Source organism: Puma concolor, chromosome F2 (assembly GCF_028749965.1).
Source record: "Puma concolor isolate L17-30 chromosome F2, mPumCon1.1.hap2, whole genome shotgun sequence".
NCBI classification, from domain to species: domain Eukaryota; kingdom Metazoa; phylum Chordata; class Mammalia; order Carnivora; family Felidae; genus Puma; species Puma concolor.
In genome coordinates this window covers 80,654,125-80,675,423 of record NC_141684.1, presented here as the reverse complement: position 1 = coordinate 80,675,423, position 21,299 = coordinate 80,654,125, and the positions used below count along the sequence as shown (strand labels likewise).

Sequence of the window (21,299 nt, the reverse complement as noted above, 5' to 3'; positions counted from 1 at the left end):
CTAAAAATATAGTCTAGTCCTTATAAGGACCCCAGGTCACTAATTTTAGGGGATAAAAGAGTCCTTTGGTTTGCCAGCCAATATGAAAAAAAAAAAAAAGAATTTGTTTTGTGTCCACCAGAAGACTTAAATTCAGATAATTAGCTAACCAAATTCTGAGAAATGTTTTTCATAACTGTATACCTTTAATGAATATTTTTTTTATGCCAGGTCCTTAACAAAATCCGGATCAGCATTTTGCTCTGTATTCGATTCTATTTTGGTATGATGCTATTCTTGAGTGGCAATTGCATGGCAATATACTTTAAAATGTGTTAACTTTGGGGAAAAGAATCTATTTTAAAGCAAAGAATATCTAAATATTACTTTTCCATTCACATTATTAATATTCTAAGAAACAACATTCTTGACATTGAAGAACAAAGCTCCTGAAAAGTAGTTATGATCCTTGAAATTAAAAAAACTGTTGGTTCTAGCTCATATATAATTAAAAACAACCCTAAGACTACTGTTAAAGAAAAAACTAGAAAGAAAATTTTATTCAACTTTCACAATTAAAGATAAATAATCTTCAAAGAGCACTATATATTCCATTATAAATAAAAGATCTATAAAATGAAATTAAAACTGAAAGTTTCAGTAGCTGAAGTGGGACTTATTTCATATTTTTTATAAGGAGGCAATATAAAAGAAAGTGACAATGGCAACTTTGTTCATAAAAGTATCAAGGTGCAGTGCTACATCAAAGACGTGTCAAATTTCACACGTATTTTCATACTTGAAATATTTCATTTCATATGTTCATAGAAGACTATGAAGTCATATAAAACATGATTTGTAAAACTTACCATACTCGTGTGTTGGTGATTACCATTGTCCTAAATAATCCATCGCTTCAGTCATGTTCTGTTACGGTTTCTATGTCATTTGTTTGAGGAACATATAAAGTGAGGGGAACTATTTGTACTTTTCAAGAAAGAAGAGGAACCATCATCTTTAAATACTTTGCCTAGAATCATGTAGCCAAAGAGTGAAATAATCACGACCAAAATCCTAATTATTCTTTTCATAGTTTCACTTGCAAGTATGACTGGTAAATGTTGTGCGATGAGAGACGTGATGGTCCTAGAATCGTAAAGATGTAGAGCCGAGTGGATCTGCCTAGCACTGTCATTTGCAGCCTGGCTGACTTGGGTCAATTATTTACTGTAAAATTTCTCAGGAGAGCCCCATGTGCATGGGGTCCTGTGAGTGGGTTCCAGACATACTCTGATATGTGCTTAATAGTCATTGGTAGACCCTGGGACACTCTCATTCCCTATAGTCTGCTCTGACCACAGAAACCTAGTCTACGTACCCTAGTATGTTACTCAGGATCATTATTTCTTCGAGTGCCTTCATGCAGAAAAGGTGGGGAAGCAATAATTTAATGGGCCTAAAAAAAGCTTTAGGTTTTTCTTTTGTAAGAGGAGCCTTTTAACAAGCTTATCGTTGGAGATAGGCACAATAAAACACAGATCATTTAAATAAATTGCTCCGCGGTTAAAGGACTCGTCAGTTGGGAAATTGGCATTTTGGAACCCAGGTGATCTGATTCTGATTCCGAGCCTGAGCCTTCGTCACCCTGTTGTATACTGCCACCTAACTGACCTCATTTCACATGGTGACCGTCTATAACATGAGACATCAAGGCCAGAAGCAGGATTAACATGAAACCTACGTTTGTGCCTTTGCAGTCACAAGATAAGCATTAAAAACTAGGTGTCTTGGAGACCAATCACCAGTAGGGGGCCCCTCACTGGAGGGTCTTAGCAAGGCTGCCCTTGCCTTCCTACCCAGTGTCCTCAACAACTGGAAGGATTTAGTGGATATTTATTGGCACAGTGGGTGCATTAACATAATAATGCCAAACAGCATGTGACCTTTAGTGAAAACAGTGGAAGCAATTTTGAAGAAATTAATACCTTAAAATGTTAGAGGTGCCTGACTGGCTTAGTCAGGGGATCCTGGGACTCTTGATCTCCGAGTTCTGGGTTTGAGCCCCCTGTTGGGTGTAGAAATTACTTAAAAATAAAATCTTTAAAAAAATGTTAATGATAATATTGAGACTAATGGAGTTTCAAAATCTAGACTAAAATAGAATTTCCTAACATCATCACTCAAAAAGTATAGAATCTATAGAACATAAAGAAATCAGATCATGCCTTGGCCCTTACAATCCATGCAAACTTAAATATCAAGATTATTCCAGGTACTGCTGCCAAGAAGAAATTGTAAAGTAAAGCTGAAATAATGAAAGAAGCGTGGATCATCATCAAGTGTGAAAAAACCAAATTTTATTCAAATATATGTTTCTTCTATACATAAGGAAAAAGACCCAAAGTTCTTTTTTTTTTTAATTTTTTAATGTTTATTTATTTTTGACAGAGACAGAGAGACAGAGAAAGAGAGACAGACAGAGACAGAGCATGAGTCGGGGAGGGGCAGAGAGAAAGGGAGACAGAATCTGAAGCAGGCTCCAGGCTCTGAGCTGTCAGAGCCCGACGTGAGGCTCGAACTCACGGACCGCGAGATCATGACCTGAGCCGAAGTCAGACGCTCAACCGACTGAGCCACCCAGGAACCCCAAAAGACCCAGCCTTTTAATGAAACTTAAAATACATGTAATTTTAAACCAGCAGTGGTTGATTTAACATCAATTTAACACAATATAAGAACATACAAACATTTTATAAACTTGAAGTTAAAACACTGGACAGAGATTTCCTTGAGTAGTTTTTAAAAGTTGTTTTATAAGAAATTCATTCTACTCAAAAATATTTACAAGTAACTGATAAATTACGAGCATGTATAACACTGTTTAGCGCTTAGCCAATACTCAGAAAATATTGGGTAATTGAATGAACGACAACTTATTCTTATATTTGTCACTCATTACTTCCTTGTAACTTGGCCCATATTTCCATTCCTGAATGAATTGAGTTCTGTCACCCTTTTATTTTTTTCTCCCTTCTCCCCACTCCATTTTTTCATAGGCTTTCCCTGCCATTCTTCATCTCCATTATTCCCTCCTCAATTTCTTATATAATTCTGTTAATAAGGAAGTTAAAAATACAAATTTATTGGTGATGAATATGGATTCCTTTCTGAGGCATTCTATAAATGTCTTTTGATTATTTAGGGGGAAAAAACGATCCATCAAATGGAAAGTATTCATAACATAGGAACTCAAAACACAGAAATGAAAAAAAAAAAAAGAAAAAACCAATACTGATTGTTTGTATTCTTTCAGGACACGTTGTCATGTTCGTCCTGGCCAACATCTCCAGGCTTGAGATGGGAAAAACGATGGTGTGACCTTAGGCTGATCCCACTGCTTCATTCACGTTTCTCTCAGTATGTGCCTGGGACAGACTTGAGTCGGTGAGTTCACGCCAGTGAGTTCTGATTTTCTGTTCACTGAAAAGAGGCCTGCAACCAAACTTTTAACATCATATGGCTTGCGATTTTTATTCGCAGCACATTTCTAATGGTAGCAAGAAGAACTAAAAAAAAAAAAAAAACCAATAGTGTAACTCAAATATTTATGAATCTGATGATAAAAGAAATCCAGTTAATGCCCTGACTCTGCTACTAACTTGCTATAATGGATTCAGTGTCCTTAATGGATACGGTTTTATTGGGTTTTGTTTATTTATCTTAGTTTTAATGTTATTTTTTTCAAAGAAATTGTATAATTCTTTTAGATAGCAAGATTTATCTTCATGTACTTGATACTATTCTCATATTATTATCTTTTTAAATAAGTGTAGACCTTAAGTGATGTCCTTTTCATTCTTGAATATTTTCCTCTCTTTTTGTCTTGGTGGTTTTTGCCATGGGGTTGTAACTTTTATTCATTTATTTTTTCAAAAGCCTAATCTGGGGTTTTGTTGAAGCTCTTCGTTATGTGTATGTATTATAAATAATGAGTTTCTGCTTCTTTCTTGATTGCTTTCATTCCATAAGTTCTTAGGCTTGACTTTTTGTTCTAGTTTCTTGAGTTGGATGTTCTAGGGATCCAGAAACTTCTCTGTAACAAATGGTATAGTAAATATTTTAGGCCTTGAAAGGCCTTAATATCTCTGGCACAACTATTGAATTCTGCCTTTGTTTCATGAAAACAGCCACAGACATTATATAAATGAATGGGTATGGCTGGATTCCAATAAAACTTTATTTATAAAAAAGGTGGCAGGCTACATTTGATCTATAGGCCATAGTTTGGCAAACTTTGGTGTGATCATTAATTTTTCAGACTTTCTTTGCTAATATATGTAGTCAGCAGTGCACGTTTCCATCAAAGTCTGCTTTAGCTATACTCACAAATTTCAGGATTATATCTTGATTTACTTACATTGCTTTTGAGTGTATCATTTGGTATAGTTTTCTGAGTGGTTGCTCAAGGCACTAAAATATACATACAGATTCACATCACAAGTATTGATGATTTATCACTTTGAATGACGTACAGAAACATTACTTCCATTCAGTTTCCTGAATCCCCCCTACTTTGTAAGTATAATTATCTTAATTACTTATACAGATATCAAGCACCATATCAGGTGACATTATGGTTTTAGCTTCAGTCATCAGAAATTATCTTAAAAACTTAATGGAAAGTTATTTAAAGTTCTAAGCCTTCTGTTACCATTTCCTTCCTACTGAAAGTTTTTTTTTTTTTTTAGCCCTTCTTTAAAGGTAGTTTAATAGCATCAAATTCTCTTAATTTCCTTTGTCTGAGAATATCTCTTTATTTTATCTTCATTCCAAAGGATAGTTTCCCTAGATATAGAAATCGGAGTTGATAATTCTTGCCTTATATCTGAAAAATGCTGTGCACTGCCTTTGCACCTCCCTGGGCATTCAAATTGGTGCTTCCCTGTGAATAATATGTTCTTTCTCTCTTGCTGTTTTCAAAGTTTTATTTTTGTTTTTTTTTCTTTTATTATTTGTTTTTGTTTTTGTTTTCAGAAGTTTAATCGTAATGTGTATTTGCATGGATTTTTTTGGGTTAATTCTCTCCTGGCTTCGCTCAGCTTCTTAAATCTGTATGTTTGTGACCTTCAGCAAATTGTGGATGTCATTTCTTTAAATGCTTTCTCAGTCCCAGTCCCTCCTCTCTCCTTCTGTCACTTTGTTGATACAATGTTAGATCTTGCATTATTCTTCTACAGATCCCTGAAAATTAATATTTCTTTTTGAAAGTTTATTTATTTTGAGAGAGAAAAAGTTTGAGCAGGGGAGGGGCAGAGAGAGAGAGAGAATCCCAAGCAGCCTCCACTCTGTCAACATGGAGCCTGATGTGGTTCTCAAGAACCATGAGATTGTGACCTGAGCCAAAATCAAGAGTTGGACATTTAACCAACTGAGCCACCCAGGCGCCCCCTATTCTTCTGGTTTTAAGTCAATTTTCTTTCTGCTAAACAGAATGGGCAAATTCTATTGATCTATCTTTAAGTTCTCTGATTCTTTTATTTTTTTTATTGTTTTATTTATTTTTGAGAGAGAGAGAGAGAGTACAAGTCAGGGAGGGGCAGAAAGAGAGAGAGACACAGAATCTGAAGCAGGTTCCAGGCTCTGAGCTATCAGCACAGAGCCTGACTTGGGGCTAGAACTCATGAACTGTGAGATCATGACCTGAACCAAAGTCAGATGCTTAACCAACTGAGCCACCCAGGTGCCCCTAAATTCTCTGATTCTATCCTCTTAGTTTCCATTCTGCTATTGAGCCCCTTCAGCATGATTTTTTTGTTGGTGGTGGTGGTGTGTTTTTCAGTTTTATCATGTCCATTTGTGTGTGTGTGTGTGTGTGTCTACATATTCTTTTTCTGGCTGAAATTTTCTATTTTTTATTTGTTTCGAGAGCACTTGTGATTGCTCTTGAAGCACTTTTATGATGACTACGTTAAAATACTTTTCAGATAATTTAAACACCTTATTCCTCTCAGTATTGGTGTCTTTGGATTATCTTCTCTCATTAAAGTTGTGATTTTCCTGGCTTTGGTAAAACCAGTGATTTTTTTTACAAATTTCATCCTGGACATTTTGCATATTAAATTATGAGATTCTGGATTCTCTATAGTCTCCTTTTCACAGCAGGCAACCCCTTTGTTGCCGTGTAGTGTGAGGGCTGGATGGGTATGTGTGTTACGCTCCCTGAATGCCTGCTCATACTGCCTCGATGAAGATGACTGAAGTGCAGGTCTGTCACACCCCTCAGTCGCGCTCCCTAAATCCTGGTGAAAGTCAGATGCCAACCCCATCACACATCGCCCTTGAGTGGGGTGTCAACTTATCTCCCTGGTTGGCCCTGCTGCCCCCCGGGAGGGTGGGTGAGTGGGGCTGATGTTTGTGGCTTTGTAGCTACAGGACGTTGGTAGAAGCATCACTCTCCATAGTGAGATCCTGCTGACAGACAGGAGGAGACGGAGGGAAAGCCGAGGGAAGGAGGCCAACCTCCCATCACCTCACTACACCTTGGTGATGACAGGTAGGAGTGGAGGCTGAGCTTCCTGCTGAGCCATGGTAGTCAACATGGAGGCGAGGCAGAGTACTGATTCACCCCATCTTACACCACCTCACTCAGTTTAATTGCCACAGGGTGGGTGTGGGGATTGAACTTCCCACTGGACCCCACTGACCCCACTGACATTACCCCAAGGGAAATGGGAATGCTGCCTGCTTCTTCTAGGTGAGGATCAGCTTCCTGCTCGTCCCCTGGAGCACCACCAGCTGGGACAATTAGAGGATGCGTGGAAGACAACCCCCTGCTTGGCCCTGCTGAAACCTGGGAAAAAGGGACACTGGCTCTCTTGATGCTTGATCGAGTTAGGACATGTTGCCAAAAAGATTGAATGCAGTTGGCCCACTCATGTCTTAGTCCTTTAGGGAGAACAGACTTTTCTGGAACCATTTTTTGTTTGTTTGTTTGTTTGTTTGTTTTTGGTCTTGCTGTTAGTGATTCTGGATTGCAGACTTCTAGAGCACACAGTCTAGGATGTATGGGAGGCAATAAGAAACCCCGTGAGACTTACCACCTTGTTATTCCTCAAGTCCCTAGGTCCTAGGCCATCAGTCTTATCCTTTACCTTTCGTGGACCATCTATATTTGTTTTTGGACTATATCCAATGTTTGTTGGTTTGTTAAGGAGCATTTGGGAGGAATGGGGCTATTCTGCCTTAGCCAGAATTGGAAATCCACAAGTGTTGATATTCATGGATTTGTTTTTTTAGTATTCATTTAGTAATATTTTCTAATTTTTGTTACAATTATTTCTTTGACATGTGGACTGTCTAAAAGTGTGTTGCAGGATTTCAGAATATTTTAGGATTTTATACTTATCTCTTTTGTTATTGCTTTCCTATATAATTTCATGCTGAATAATTTCAATCCTTTGATACTTATTGAGACTTGATTTCACCCAGTATATGAATAGTTTTGGCAAACATTCCATATGCATTTGAAAGAATGTGTGCTGTCATTTTCTTTAGTGCAGTATCATACGTATTTTAACTAGGTCATATTTTTTCACTAAGGGTTCTGATCCTCTGTATCATTAATGGTGTTATCATTAATGGTGTTTTTGTCTGTTTATTGTATGAGATATTGAGAAAGTGCATTTCAGTCTCCCACTGTGATGGCAGCTCTGTGTGTTTCTTCTTTTAGTATGTCAATATTTACTGTATACATTTAATTTTATATTATTTGATATAAATAGATTTAGAACTTTATGACTTTTTGATATATCACCCTTTTATCATTATGAAATATCCTATATCTCTGAAACTATTTCTTGTTTTCAAGAATTACACCAAAGAACTACTGGCGAATATTTACGTTATATATTCTTTTATCCATTTTTTTCAACTTTGATTAGTCTTACTCTTCAAAATGTGTCCTTTCTAAGCTGTATATATTTTTTCTTGTATTTCTTTTTTTAATTCAAAATAACAACCTTGATCTTCTAGTTGGATTATATCTACCATCTTAGTATTTGTTTTCTGTTCAACACTTTCATTTTTTTTGTTTTTTATGATTAAACATTTTATCTTGAGATAATTGCACTTTCACATATAGTTGTAAGAAATAGAGATTCTCTTTACCCCTTACCCATTTTCCCAAATGGTGTAACTTCTTGCAAAACTGTAGTCCCATACCACGTTCAGGAAATGGATAAAATCCACCACTCATTCAGAATTCATGTGTGTGTGTGTGTGTGCGCACGCGCGTCTGTGTGTGTTGTGTAATTCTACAGAATTTGTTCTCATGTTCACATTCTCTTATCCACCATCATAGTCGCAACCAAGAATTACTCCAAGAGAACTGTAAGAACCTTTCTGTTACCTTTCTGTAACCATGTCATATCCATCCTCCCCCAGCATGTCCCTGACCTCTGACAACTTGTTAATCTGTTCTTCACCTCAATTATTATGTCATTTTAAGAACATTATCTAAATGGAATCTTACATTTTGTAAACTTAATGGATTGAATTTTCTTACTCAGCATCATTCTCTAGTAATTCTTCCAAGTTGTTGCATTTTTCTACTGCTCATTTGTTGTTAATTTCTCATAGTATCCCATGGTATGGATATACTACATTAAAAATATTCACTCCTTGAAGGATATCTGGGTTGTTCCAGTTTTGGGCTATTCTAAATTAAAATGCTATGAACATTTGTGTATACATTTTTATGTGAACATACATTTTCGTTTCTTTGGGGAAATGCTCAAGAGCTCAATTGTTGACTTGTGTGCTAACAGTATATTTAGTTTGGTCAGAAATAGGTACATTGTTTTTTTGAATGGCTGTACCATTTTAAATTCCCACCAGCATTGCATGCATGATCTAGTTTCTCTACCTCTTTGCCAATATTTGGTATTGTTGCCATCTTTTTAGTTTGCATTCTGATAGGTATGTAGCAATGTATCTTTGTGACCTGAATTTGTGTGTTCTAATGATGTTGAACTTCTTTTCATGTGCCTCCTTTCCACAAAATCCTTTCTGGTGAAATTTCTTTTGTCCTTTGACTATATTGTAATTAACTTATTTTTTTACTGTTCAGGTTTGAGAGTTTTATTTATATTCAAGAAGAGAGTTCTTTGTCTCAACACACTAGTTTCTGTATTTTATTCCCTTTATCTTTAAAACATTTTTGGAACAATTATTTTTTTTATTATTTTTGTTTCCTCTATAATATTGACATATATATCTGTGTGTGTGTGTGTGTGTACACATATATATCCTTTTTTGTTTGTTTTAGTTATTGCCTAAACATTACACCATATATCATAGTCCATCAAAGCTACAATAACAAAATAGCACAGACTGGGTGACTTATAAACAGCAGAAATTTATTTCTCACGCGGTTCTGGAGGCTGGAAATCCAAGATCAAGTTACCATCATGGTAGAATTCTATGATGAAGGCCCTCTTCCTCATTCAAATATGTCGTCTTCTCTCTGTGTCCACACAAGGTGGAAGGAGCTAGGGATTTCTCTGAAGCTTCTTTTATAAAACACTAATCTCATTCACGAGAGCTCCACTCTTATGGCTTAAGCATCTCCCAAAGGTTCCACCTACCACTGCCATCACATTAGTCATTAAGATTCCAACATGTAAAGTTTGGGCGTGGGGAAGCAGAGGACACAAACCTTCAGACTGTAGTACCATACACGCATGGTTATTGGAGTTAAATACCATTTACTAATTTTTCTTTCTTAGGAAAATGTTAAAAACTTAGAACACTTTAACTCCTTTTTTCCTTTCCTATCGATGGACATATTTCTGATATGATTTCAATTATACATGTATTTTAAATTACTCAAGATATTATATTATTATTTTCGTGTAACTCTTCAAATGCATCCTACTTTTAATCTTCCTGTTTTTATTTGTTTCTTCTTTTGGTTTTATTTTTCTTCTGCTTTAACAACTCTCTTAATATTTCTATTAATGATATATATATATATTTAATACATGTGTTTGTTTTGTTTTGTTTTACTTTAAAAAAATTATACATTTACATGATGTGGAATCACTTAGCTAAAACAATTTATGAGAAAAAATAACTTGTTTGGATGAATCCAGATGACTCACTACGTTTTTATTTTTATGGTGCCACAATACATCAGCTGCTTTTAGCAATTGAATTAATTACACTCAATAAATATTACAGTAATAAGCAGTTATAAACATAGCACTATTCAGAGTGGATTGCACAGCAATTCAGATTCAAGAGCTAATTTATTGTTCATTCATTCACTCAATAAATATTGATTTAATGTCTGTAAGAGGAGGTGTTGTGTTTGCTTCTTTCCCTGAAGGAGCTCACAGGCCAGTGGCAATTTCAAGAGTGAGGAGAAAAAAAAAAAAAGGATAAATTACTGGCCAATGATGACAAATATAGGAAATTATTTATCTTGGTTCAAAACCTGGGATGTTATTTGTAGGTTGGTTTTGCCAAGGCCCATAATTTTAACTTCAGTGATAAAATACCTCTCATATTTAATTGCAACAAAGTTGTGTCACTGTCATCTACTACTGTGTAGGCATGAATTAAAACGTCACAATGGTTTTATCAGTGATAGAACAGTTTATGTTCATCTATGGTAATGACCCTGATTTAGAAATATATATATCAGATTTCAATTCTGAAGTGTCATAATGTTGCAGAAAATTGTAATGTTGGGGTATTAGAATGGGAAGTAGAGGTTGTGGGAATTTTGTCTATTTTTAATTATGCTTAATTTTCCTTATATGAGAAAATTGAATATATTGAGTATATAATTTTATCTGTATATTATGTACTATATATATTTGAATTTTAGAAAAATAGTATTTATCTCCATGTATCATTCAGTGCTTAGTATGCTTTATGGCTCAAAAGCACTCAATAAATGCTTATTAAATTTGTTTTAATGAGGAGGAATTCCATCGCTCTGTTTTTGAGGAGGACTATCATCTACTGCATGCTTTTCAAACAGTATGGAAATCAATAGCAGTGAAATAAAGTCTCTCGATTTACATGGTTACATTTAGAAATTCCAATGGGTTTCTTAAATTTTTTTTTTCTTTTTCAACATTTATTTTTATTTTTGGGACAGAGAGAGACAGAGCATGAACGGGGGAGGAGCAGAGAGAGAGGGAGACACAGAATCGGAAACAGGCTCCAGGCTCTGAGCCATCAGCCCAGAGCCTGATGCGGGGCTCGAACTCACGGACCGTGAGATCGTGACCTGGCTGAAGTCGGACGCTTAACCGACTGCGCCACCCAGGCGCCCCTCCAATGGGTTTCTAAATGGATTCCAGCAGAATCACTCTTGCCTTTCTGAGAGTGTTCAGCCTTTTTCTTCTGAGGTGAGGATATTTGAGTTGGTGCCATTTTTTTTTTTTTAGGCATCTATATATGAAGTGTAGTATCCAAGCAGAGAACAAGGATGGGGATTGTGAGAACTTTCATTCACCATGCAAGAGTCTTATCAAATCAATTGTAATGATAAGGACAAATATGAATGTAGCTCAAGTCTACACTCAGTTCATGATTGCTCATTGAAGGTTGGGAATTTCTAAGAATGTATAGTTTAGGGGATCTCAGGAGGAAGCAGAACAGGTGATTGCATAAAATAGAAAAGATAAATAGTGGGAAGAAGAAGCCTAACTATAATACTATAAAAACAGAATATATTGTAAACAAGGTTTTAAGGTGAAGAGAGTGGTTGGTTGTACCAACTACAGAAAAGAAATACTGAAAGGACTCAAAAAGTGATTAATTTTGGAGTGACATAGGCTGGAATCATTTCTGGAGTGAATTGGATTGAAAAATGGTTATAAGAAGAATATTGACAGTAAAGAAAGGGAAACAGTGTAAAGGATATGCTAACATGATGAGGGGGGAAAGAGGGACATGAAATTCAAGGCACATCATGGTCAAGTCATGGTTACTGACTGAGGAGAAGGAGTCAATACCAGAGAGGCTAGAAGTGAAATAGCTCCATTTGGGTGTATCATTACCCTTCCTATTCCATTGTTCTCCTGTTACGTGGGGTCCCATACACATGGATCCAGTGTGACTGAACTGCTTGACTCTTCCATTTTCACGGATAGGCCAACAGGTCTACAAGGACTGTGCTTCATGTAAACCAGGAACAACCTATGATTTTCAAAAAATAATTAACATTAAGATCCTACTTGATTTCACCTATCCATGAGCCATACAAGTATCCCTTTGTCTACAACAATCTTCATATATACTCCACTTCCTCACCCTTGGTTTACAAACTGGCCCCCTTACATGAAGGGCAAGGAAAGACCTAAGAAAGAGGAAGACCACTCCAAATTGATGGGTGGCAGGTGTAATAAGAAAAGGAACTTACTTACGAGGTTTGTCTTGGGTGGCTGCAAAATGAATAGATCTCTGCACCCACCCAACAGAATCTTAAAGTTGATATGCAGGCTTTAATTGAGTTCAGTCATGCATACCATCCAGATGGTTTCAACAACACCTTACTTTCTCAAGGCGATATCCCTGGAACAGTTCTCACTGAGGGAATGGTGGGCAGAACATACATTCCTAGGACAAGGCAGGGGGTAAGGAGCCTTCAATAGCCTGGGTCTAGCTTGTGTGTCAACTGGCAATCTTGTCCACTCCATAACCCCTTCTAATACCTCTTGCTACAAAATTGTCCTGTGGGGTTAAGGGAGAAAGTACAATAACTTCTTCAAGACATATAACTCTCTTGGGGAGCCTGGGTGGTTTAGTCTGTGAGTATCCGACTCTTGATTTTGGCTCAGGTCATGATCCCAGGGTCATGGGGTAGAGCCCCATGTCGGGTTCTGTGCTGAGTGTGCATCCTGCTTTAGATTGTCTCTCTCTCAAAGAAAAAAATATAATAAAAATAATAAATAAATAAATAAATAAATAGATAAATAAATAAAATGGATAAGGTGTTTTAAAAAAAATGATAGATAACTCTCTCTCTCTCTCTCTCTCTCTCTCTCTGGAAAAGCTAAAACTTCTTTTGGATGACTCTGGACCAACTTTGCATAGTTTTTTCAGCCTAGGGAAAGTTATCTTGTCGTATATTCCCTACTTATTTCATTTCTCACCTTTATGACATACTTATTGATACTTCAATGATACAAACCTAACAATTACATTTTAACATTTTCTATACCAGAGAAGGATAGAGTCCCAGTAAACTTGAGTATCTCTAGAAAATTGAAAAAATGAATAAGCAATAACCCTTAAAAGAGTATATTCCAGTAAGTTTTAGGTGTAGATAAAAGATTTCTGATTGATAAAATTTAAAAAAAAAGATATATTTCCAAAACCCCTAAAATTTTAACAAAAGGTACCAGATCTATTCAAGAGTTGGAACTCAAGAGTATCTTTTCGGAATGACATAAAGAAAGGCAGGATTCACAAACTGAAGAAAGACAAACTATGGGAGAGATGTTACAAGGAACAGGATTATCCAGTTGTGTGAGATAAATAAGATGACTGCTACATAAGCCAGAGAACCTGCAATGTATATAATGCAGTGAGGGTATAAAGATAGCAAAGTAGGTCAGAGGTACTAAGGGTCCTGATAACCAAACCAATTGCATCGAGACTCCTTTGCACAAATTATTAACTTCTCCAGGGATGTCTGACACATTAGGAAGAAAAAGCTTTACATTTAGTTAAATTGAAGTTATTGAGTGCTGGTAATTCATAAGGTAGAACAGCTGGAGGAAAACAGCAGGAATTTCTGGGACGGGGAAACACACAATTGATATGGATGAACAGAGAACTCAGTCTGGGGAGGAATGCAAATATATGCTGAATGGACTTATGGACAAATACAATTAGAAGGGTTAAAAAAGATGAAAAAGAATAAGATAATTAAGTGGTGATGGAAAGGAAAAGATTATAGTCAAAGAACAAAAAATGTCAGGATTTATGTCTGGCATTGTAACTGTCTTGAATGACAACCATATCTTAAGTTATCAAAAGCAATGGATTGCTAAAAGAAAAGAAAAGAAAAGAAAAGAAAAGAAAAGAAAAGATAGATTAGGAAGAAAAAATAAAACATCTGCTTTGTTTGCAGATGGCATGATAATCTATGTAGAAAATAAAAAAGAATCGACAAGAAATTTGTGTAACTAGTAAGTGATAACAGCAAGTATGAATGAATATACATATATAATATATATTATATGCATATGAATCTATACGAGGAAAGCTACAAAACTGTGGTGAACAAAATCAAAGGAGAATTAAATCAATGGAGAGATATTCCATGTTCATCTATAGGAAATCTTGATATTGCCAAAAGCCTATTGTTCCTAACTTGATCTTTAGATTCCATGCAATTTCAGTCAAAATCCTAGCAGGTTATTTTGTGATTTTTTTTTTCTTCAAAGAGTCAGAGCCCAGAATAGCCGATGCAATATTCAAGAACAAGAACAGTTAGACAACTGATACTGCCTGACTTCAAGACTTAGCGAAACCTGTTATAATCCAGATGGTGTGGTATTCCAAAATAATAGACAGATAGATCAATGGAACAGAACAGAAGGCCCAGAAATAGACTCCAAGGAACACAGTCAACCGATGTTGACAAAGAAGCAAAGACAACACAATGGAGAACAGAGTCTTTTCAACAACTGGTGTTGCAACAACTGGACACCCATATGCAAAATAATCTAGACAGGGACCTTATACCTTTCTTAAAAATCAACCCAAAAAGGATCAGAGAGCTAAATGGAAAGTATAAAATTACAAAAATTTGAGAAGGTAACGGAGGCAAGAACCTGGATAAACTTGGGTGCGGTGATGATTTTTAGATGTAACGCTGAAAGCATGGCCTGTGAAAGAAGGAATTGATAAGCTAGACTCCATTAAAGTCAGTAATTTATGTCTACAAAAGATAATGTCAGTAGAATGAGAAGAGAAGCTATGGACTGAGAGAAAATATTTGCAAAAGACAAAAGATTGTTACACAGAAAGAAAGAAAGAAAGAAAGAAAGAAAGAAAGGAGGGAGAAGGAAGGAAGGAAGGAAAGAGGAAGGAAGAAAAATGGCAGCTCTTAAAACTCAACAATAAGAAAACAAACAACCCCACTAAAAAAGTAGACCAAAAACGTTAACAGACACCTCACCACAGAAAATACGCAAAGGGAAAGTAAAGGCATGAAAAGATGCCCCACATCATACGTTATTGGGAAAATGCAAATTAAAACAACAATGTGATGCCAGCATACCCATCAAAATGACCAGAACCCAAGACAGTGACAACACTAAATGCTAAGGAGGATGTGGGACTCTAGGAACTCATTCACTGCTGGTGGGAACTCACTGTGGTCCAGCCGCTTCGGAAGTCATTCGGCAGTTTCTTAGAAAACTAAACATAATTCTTACCATGCGATCCAATAATCATATTTCTTGGTACTTGGATATTTCATATCCATGTTTCTCCTCCATTTTTCTTGGAGACAAAACTTATGTCCATACAAAAACCTGCACACAGGTGTTTATAGAAGATTTATTCATAATTCCAAAACTTGGCAGTAAGATATCCTTCAGGTGGATGGATATATAAGCTATATATTCCTGATAATGGAATATTATTCAGAACTAAAAGGAAATGGACTATCAAGTCACGGAAAGACATGAGAGTGCCATAAATGCATATTACCAAATGAAATAGTCAATCTGAAATGCCTACATGCTGTTTGATTCCAACCATATGACAGACGTTCTAGAAAAGGTAAAACTATGGAGACAGTAAAAAGACTAACGGTTGCTGGGGTAGGGGTGTGAGAGGCAGATAGGGGAAGAAATTAAGAAGCTGAGCAGAGAGGATATTTAATGCAGTGAAAATACTCTGTATGATGTTATTATGAATGGATACATGCCATCATACCTTTGTCCAAACACACAGAATGCAGATCCAAGAGTGAACCCTAATGTAAAATATGGACTTTGGGTACTAACGATGTGTCACTCGAGGTTCATCAACTGTAGCAAATGTAGCATCTAGTTGAGGGATGTTGATATTGGGCAGGGAATATATGGGAAATCTCTGTACTTTCCCCTAAGTTTGGCTGTGAACCTAAAACTGCTCTTTAAAAAAGTCTTAAAAATGCAAGAGATGAGGGACAAATGTTGCTATCTTTATTTTACACATAGAGAAATTAGAGGTCAGAAAGTTACATAGAATTAAGTGATTTGCAATAACTTTGCAGGTAATAAATGGAGCGAGACAACAGAAGAGTTTTTTAGACAAGAGGGATACTGGGGAGGGGGCGACATAGTTGCATAAAATTGCAGGGCTTGTTTAGGTAATGATGAGTTATTGTGTTTCAAATCATGAAACAAATTGGCTATTTAAACCTTGGAAAATAGGTAACAAAATGGTTTGGGAGAGTTCCTCATGTATTTCCCCCAAAAGTTAAGGTTTTGAACCTGAACAATAAAAGCTCTGATGAGGCATTCAACCAAGGTAGCATGCCCAGAGCAGAAATAATCCTGAACTTGGTGAATGTGAATTGAACTCAACAAGAAATAGAACAAATTGATGTAATCACTAACTTAAGTGCTTTTAATTTTTTTTTCCTTTCCTTTACCACCCCCCCCCCCCAAATAATTAAGTACCAAATCAAGTAAATGGCCTCTTTTCAACACGGTCTGAGTCAATGTTCTCTCCTGGTATACAGAAAACCACTCTCTGGAAGCAGATTCGTATCATTGTTCACCCTGAGTATTGCAATGCCCTCCTACATCCCTCTTGGCTTTATTATCATCTTTTCCCATCTTCTTAACCACCACAGAGAGATCTATACAAACAGGAGCTTTCCTTCCAATCCTTGAATGTTTCCATTGGCTCCCCCTGACTTTTCAGGATTAGGTAGAAATGCTTTGCAAAGCTCTTAATGATCAGGCTTTACTTTACGGCCAATTACGTGACCTGTCGCTTCTCCATATGCACGTCGTCCAAACCAACAGCCCACGTTTCTCTCAACATGTCCCTATTTGCTTTTGGATGAACTATCTCCTATCTGAATGCTTTCCCTTCTCTTGTGCATCGAAACCCTTCGACAAGTGAGATCCCAAACTCTGAAGTAATTTTGATTCTCTCTTCCTCAAATTCCATTTTTAAAAAAGTGACACAGTCTTTCTAATGCCTTTATAAAGCCCTTGAGCTAATTGCTTTCTTTTTCACTCTGATGAGCACTTTATTTCAGTTCCATATCATATCCCTCTTTAGCAGTCTTAATACTGGTAGCCCTCGATAGAAAGTCGGATAGTTGCCCTCTGGGAACTCTGAGCCCCCTGCCCTGCATACCTAACCCTCCTGTTCTGAACCTGCCTGCTTTTCCATGCTGATCCGCCGTCTTCCTCATGGATGTGGCTATCCAGCCACTCCACACTGCTGTATTTCGGTGTCTGTGGTTCTCAGTCTTTGTGCTTTGAAGTGCCTTCTGTTTTCTCCTGTTCCCTCCTCACGAATTTAACGTCTTCCTACATATGCCTTCATGAGGTAGATTCACCAGTGTGTCAAAATGTGAACTATTAACAGTGTTAATCAGACATGTGTGTAAATTTATATGCACATAAGTTATATTGAAAATTATGTACGAACTTTGTAGTCAGCAGAATATCGTTCACACAAAGGGAAACTAAGCTTGTATTTTTAAAAAACGCATTGAAATTCAGCAAAGTTTGAGAATAATTTTCATTGCCAGAGCAATGACCCAGAATCCTTAGAAAAATATAAAAATGTTGAGCAGAGAGCAGAAAGTTAATCTGAATTTGAAACTTCAGGTTATCTAACCCTAATATTGTACCTGGTTTTTCAGCACGTGTGTGTTGTGCATGCATGTGGGTATACTAAGAATCATGATTCTGTCTGGGTATCCTCAAGACTGCTACAAATACTGTTCAAGTTTAATGACTCACAATACCAAATAAGCGGTCAATGCAGTCTATTGATTTCAAAATGTATACCATCAAATAAGATGAAGCAAAAAAGCTTTTTTCCTCCTGATGATTTCTAGTCAAAGAAATGCATTTTCTAAAAGCTAAAAATAAAAGGCAAAAGCACTACAGTTCTTCCTAAGTGCTTGATGTTAAGTCCACTAAACATTCTCAAATATTGCAGTCGGGACCACATATTAATGGATTATTCACAGGAAAATTATTCACGGAGCTTCAGTGATATATGAAAGTTATCTGGATCTCACCAGTTACTACATAAATACTTGCTAAATCTGTAAAGTACATGATTCTCATTTTCTTCTAGAGGAAATTGTATCACAACTAAGTGAACTAATTTGTCAATACTCTCATTATTTCAATAACGGGCAGAAATATGACCCAGACTATAATTTTATGATCAGCCTATTTTGGAAGAGGTCATACATAAGCAAAGAAACTATTCAAGTACTTCACTTAAATTCATGAAAGGGTTTCCATCAAATCACTCTGAAAAGTTGAAACAGAACGTAAAACGTGACACATATGTTAACATATAAGCCTGGATTTATAAAAGATTAGGCCCTCAGAACTATTCTTTCTAGGGACTATGTAACATATGATTACAGAAATGGCAGATTTGATCGAAGTGTATTAACTTTAATCAGCTAAAAATATCAAAAGCCGCCATGATTCATTTAAAGCAGAGAGGACAAATATGTTCAGGACATGCTTTAATTTTTAATCAAAGCAATGGTTATGATCGGTTAACATTGCTCCATAGCAATGGTTAGCATTGCTTTTAATCAAGCAATGGTTATGATAATCAGAGAGCCGAAAGAAACATATATTTCTAAACGCAAATTAGTTCCCATTTTCCATGGATGGTTGAGCTTTCTAGATATTTTAAATGTCTTCTTCACTGCAGAATATCAAAATTAAAGCTAAGAAAGACGTGAAGTTATAATATGCTGTTCATGCTGTGCATATTTTTTCTTGTCACAAATTCAAAAGAACATTACTTCAAAGAGGCAGACAATAGTTGTACTTTCTGAAGTCTTTTCATGTATTTTTAAGAGAAAAGAAAACAAAGAAAAAGCATACTTGAACCCTTCCCTGTTCCAGTTGCAAGTGCTTGGTCAAGGGTATCAGAGCAGATTTCTCTAAAAATGTCAGTGATTTGGATGCAGAGTGCCTTAGAAGTGAAAGCTTTCGTTTGCGCCCAGTTCCGAGATACGGACTGGTGTCATGGGAAGAAAAGGTGACACAGGTACTGAATTGAGCCGGATCTATGCTCTGTGGAGTGTCCTTTCTTTGTTTAGGAAAGTCGATCCTGCCTACCACCCACAGACGCCTAGTTACAAAACACAGAAAACAGAAAAGGTACTTATTAAGCGAAAAAGATATGCATTTATACAATTTACAAGGCCTTTGAATGCTGAACTACAGACCTTTTCTATTGTTTCATAACTGGCTGAGGTTTAAATATAGTTTGTGCATTTCCCAAAGGGTATCATGTTGCACCACACACTAATTCTCAAGCCCAAGCCATTTGGCTAGCTTCCATTCATTTTGAAATTTTTATCAACTCCTGTCCATTAAGCTCATATCTAAATATGCAAGGACTTGATACAGAGAACAAACAATCATTTAAGCTGTAGGGAGCCACTCTGAACTCTATAGGACTTTGGTGAACAATTTAGGATGGCATCATTTAATTTCCTCTAACAACAGCAATGACAACGCATCAACAAAAAAGCCCTAAGGATATTTATACTGGCCTTTGGATTTTAAAGAAAAGTTTGGTTATCAAAATGCATGACATGCACATAAATTCAGAGAAAATGTACACCTGAGGTGAAGCTATGAACATCTTGTCCAAATCATCTTTGAGAAGAAAAAACGGAGACTGAACATGATTTACAACCTAGCAAAATTCTGCAGCTCGTGACGTCAGGTGATTTTTATATATGGTGTTTCATATCTGTGTGTCTTTTTTTTTTTTTTGATCTTTCCATTGTAAATCAGGAAATGCATTGAAAGATGTGAAGAGGAGAGGCTGTCAGACAAATAGATAAACGTCCATGTATATTTTTATGGTAAACTGGGAAAAGAATCCTTCTGACATGTCTTAGCTATGCTTCCATTTATATAACATCCATTTTACGACTCAAGTTTTTTTCTGAATGCGTCTGAATCTCAAGATAACTTTCTACTAATTCAAAATATGTCATCTGGGTTCATACTTGGTGCTCCATTTAAACTCAGAGATATTTATAAAGAGAAATACGCAAATACGGATTTGAAGCTCTATTTGTATTGTGGAAGAGAAGACCTTTCCACAGATTCTATTTCGAGTTGCAAACAGATAAATGAGACGATGTTTTGATCTGATTTGTTCTGATATGTCTGCAGGCAAAATGCTTTTCAAGTCATTGCTGTGGACGGGGTCTGCAGTGGGATTATTCAGTGCCTCTCTGCGGAAGACTGTATTGACTGGCTACAAGCAATAGCAACCAATATTTCAAACCTCACAAAGCACAATGTAAGTAGCAATTCGAGGAATATCTGGCCATAGAGTTTCTCAATGTGGTAAATTTCTCCAGTATATATGTAACTTTACAGCAACTCCTTGGTGTTTATCTATCTAAGAGTGAGCCACGTTATATCCCTTCTGAAAGCTATTCTGCGATACTTATTTGAAGAAAATCACTTTATCTTGAGAGTTTTAGCCCAATATATCAGTTCAAGAATACCTTCACATTCAAGTTTTCATTCCCAAACACCATAAACATCAACGTGAGTTAAGTGAGTGAAAATATTTAGCATTCAATCACTAAACACTTGTATATGTAAGTAAAAGTATTCTGAACTAAAGCCGTGCTGGATTTCGAGACAGCATTATTGAGCTTCCTTTAGTGATTTTATAATCGCAGCTGGAACTGTTTGAAGGGGAGGGTGCAAGACTCAGCATGGAGACTGAAGGTCCCTCCTGGGACAATTCTGGCACAGAAATGGTCAGACGATGCATTCCGGGATCCAGCAAACTCCCCCGTTAGTGCTGTGTCTATATGACCAAGAATGGCTTCTCCACCTCTTTCTCTGTTTTTCTATTCCAACTTTTCTTCCCCCATTCTGATCTCTTCCTGATCTCTATCTTCTCATCACTATTCTTTCATGACCTAATCGATCGTCCCCCCCCCCCTTACTTCTAGCAGTATTGTCTATCAAAACATGCAAAACTTTTGGGGCGCCTGGGTGGCGCAGTCGGTTAAGCGTCCGACTTCAGCCAGGTCACGA

The 21,299-nt window shown here is 36.5% G+C and overlaps 1 protein-coding gene across 3 annotated transcripts in view; it reads left to right on the top strand.

Annotated features, from left to right (window-relative positions):
* The window catches only part of SNTG1 (syntrophin gamma 1), a 902,129-nt gene that overhangs the window by 692,407 nt on the left and 188,423 nt on the right, over positions 1-21,299 (top strand). For all 3 annotated transcript variants that reach the window (XM_086695809.1, XM_025922739.2, XM_086695810.1), the window contains exons 12-13: positions 3,293-3,423; positions 20,415-20,544. In XM_086695809.1, the coding sequence (XP_086551935.1) occupies positions 3,293-3,423; positions 20,415-20,544 (261 nt within the window). The remainder of the gene's footprint in view (positions 1-3,292; positions 3,424-20,414; positions 20,545-21,299) is intronic.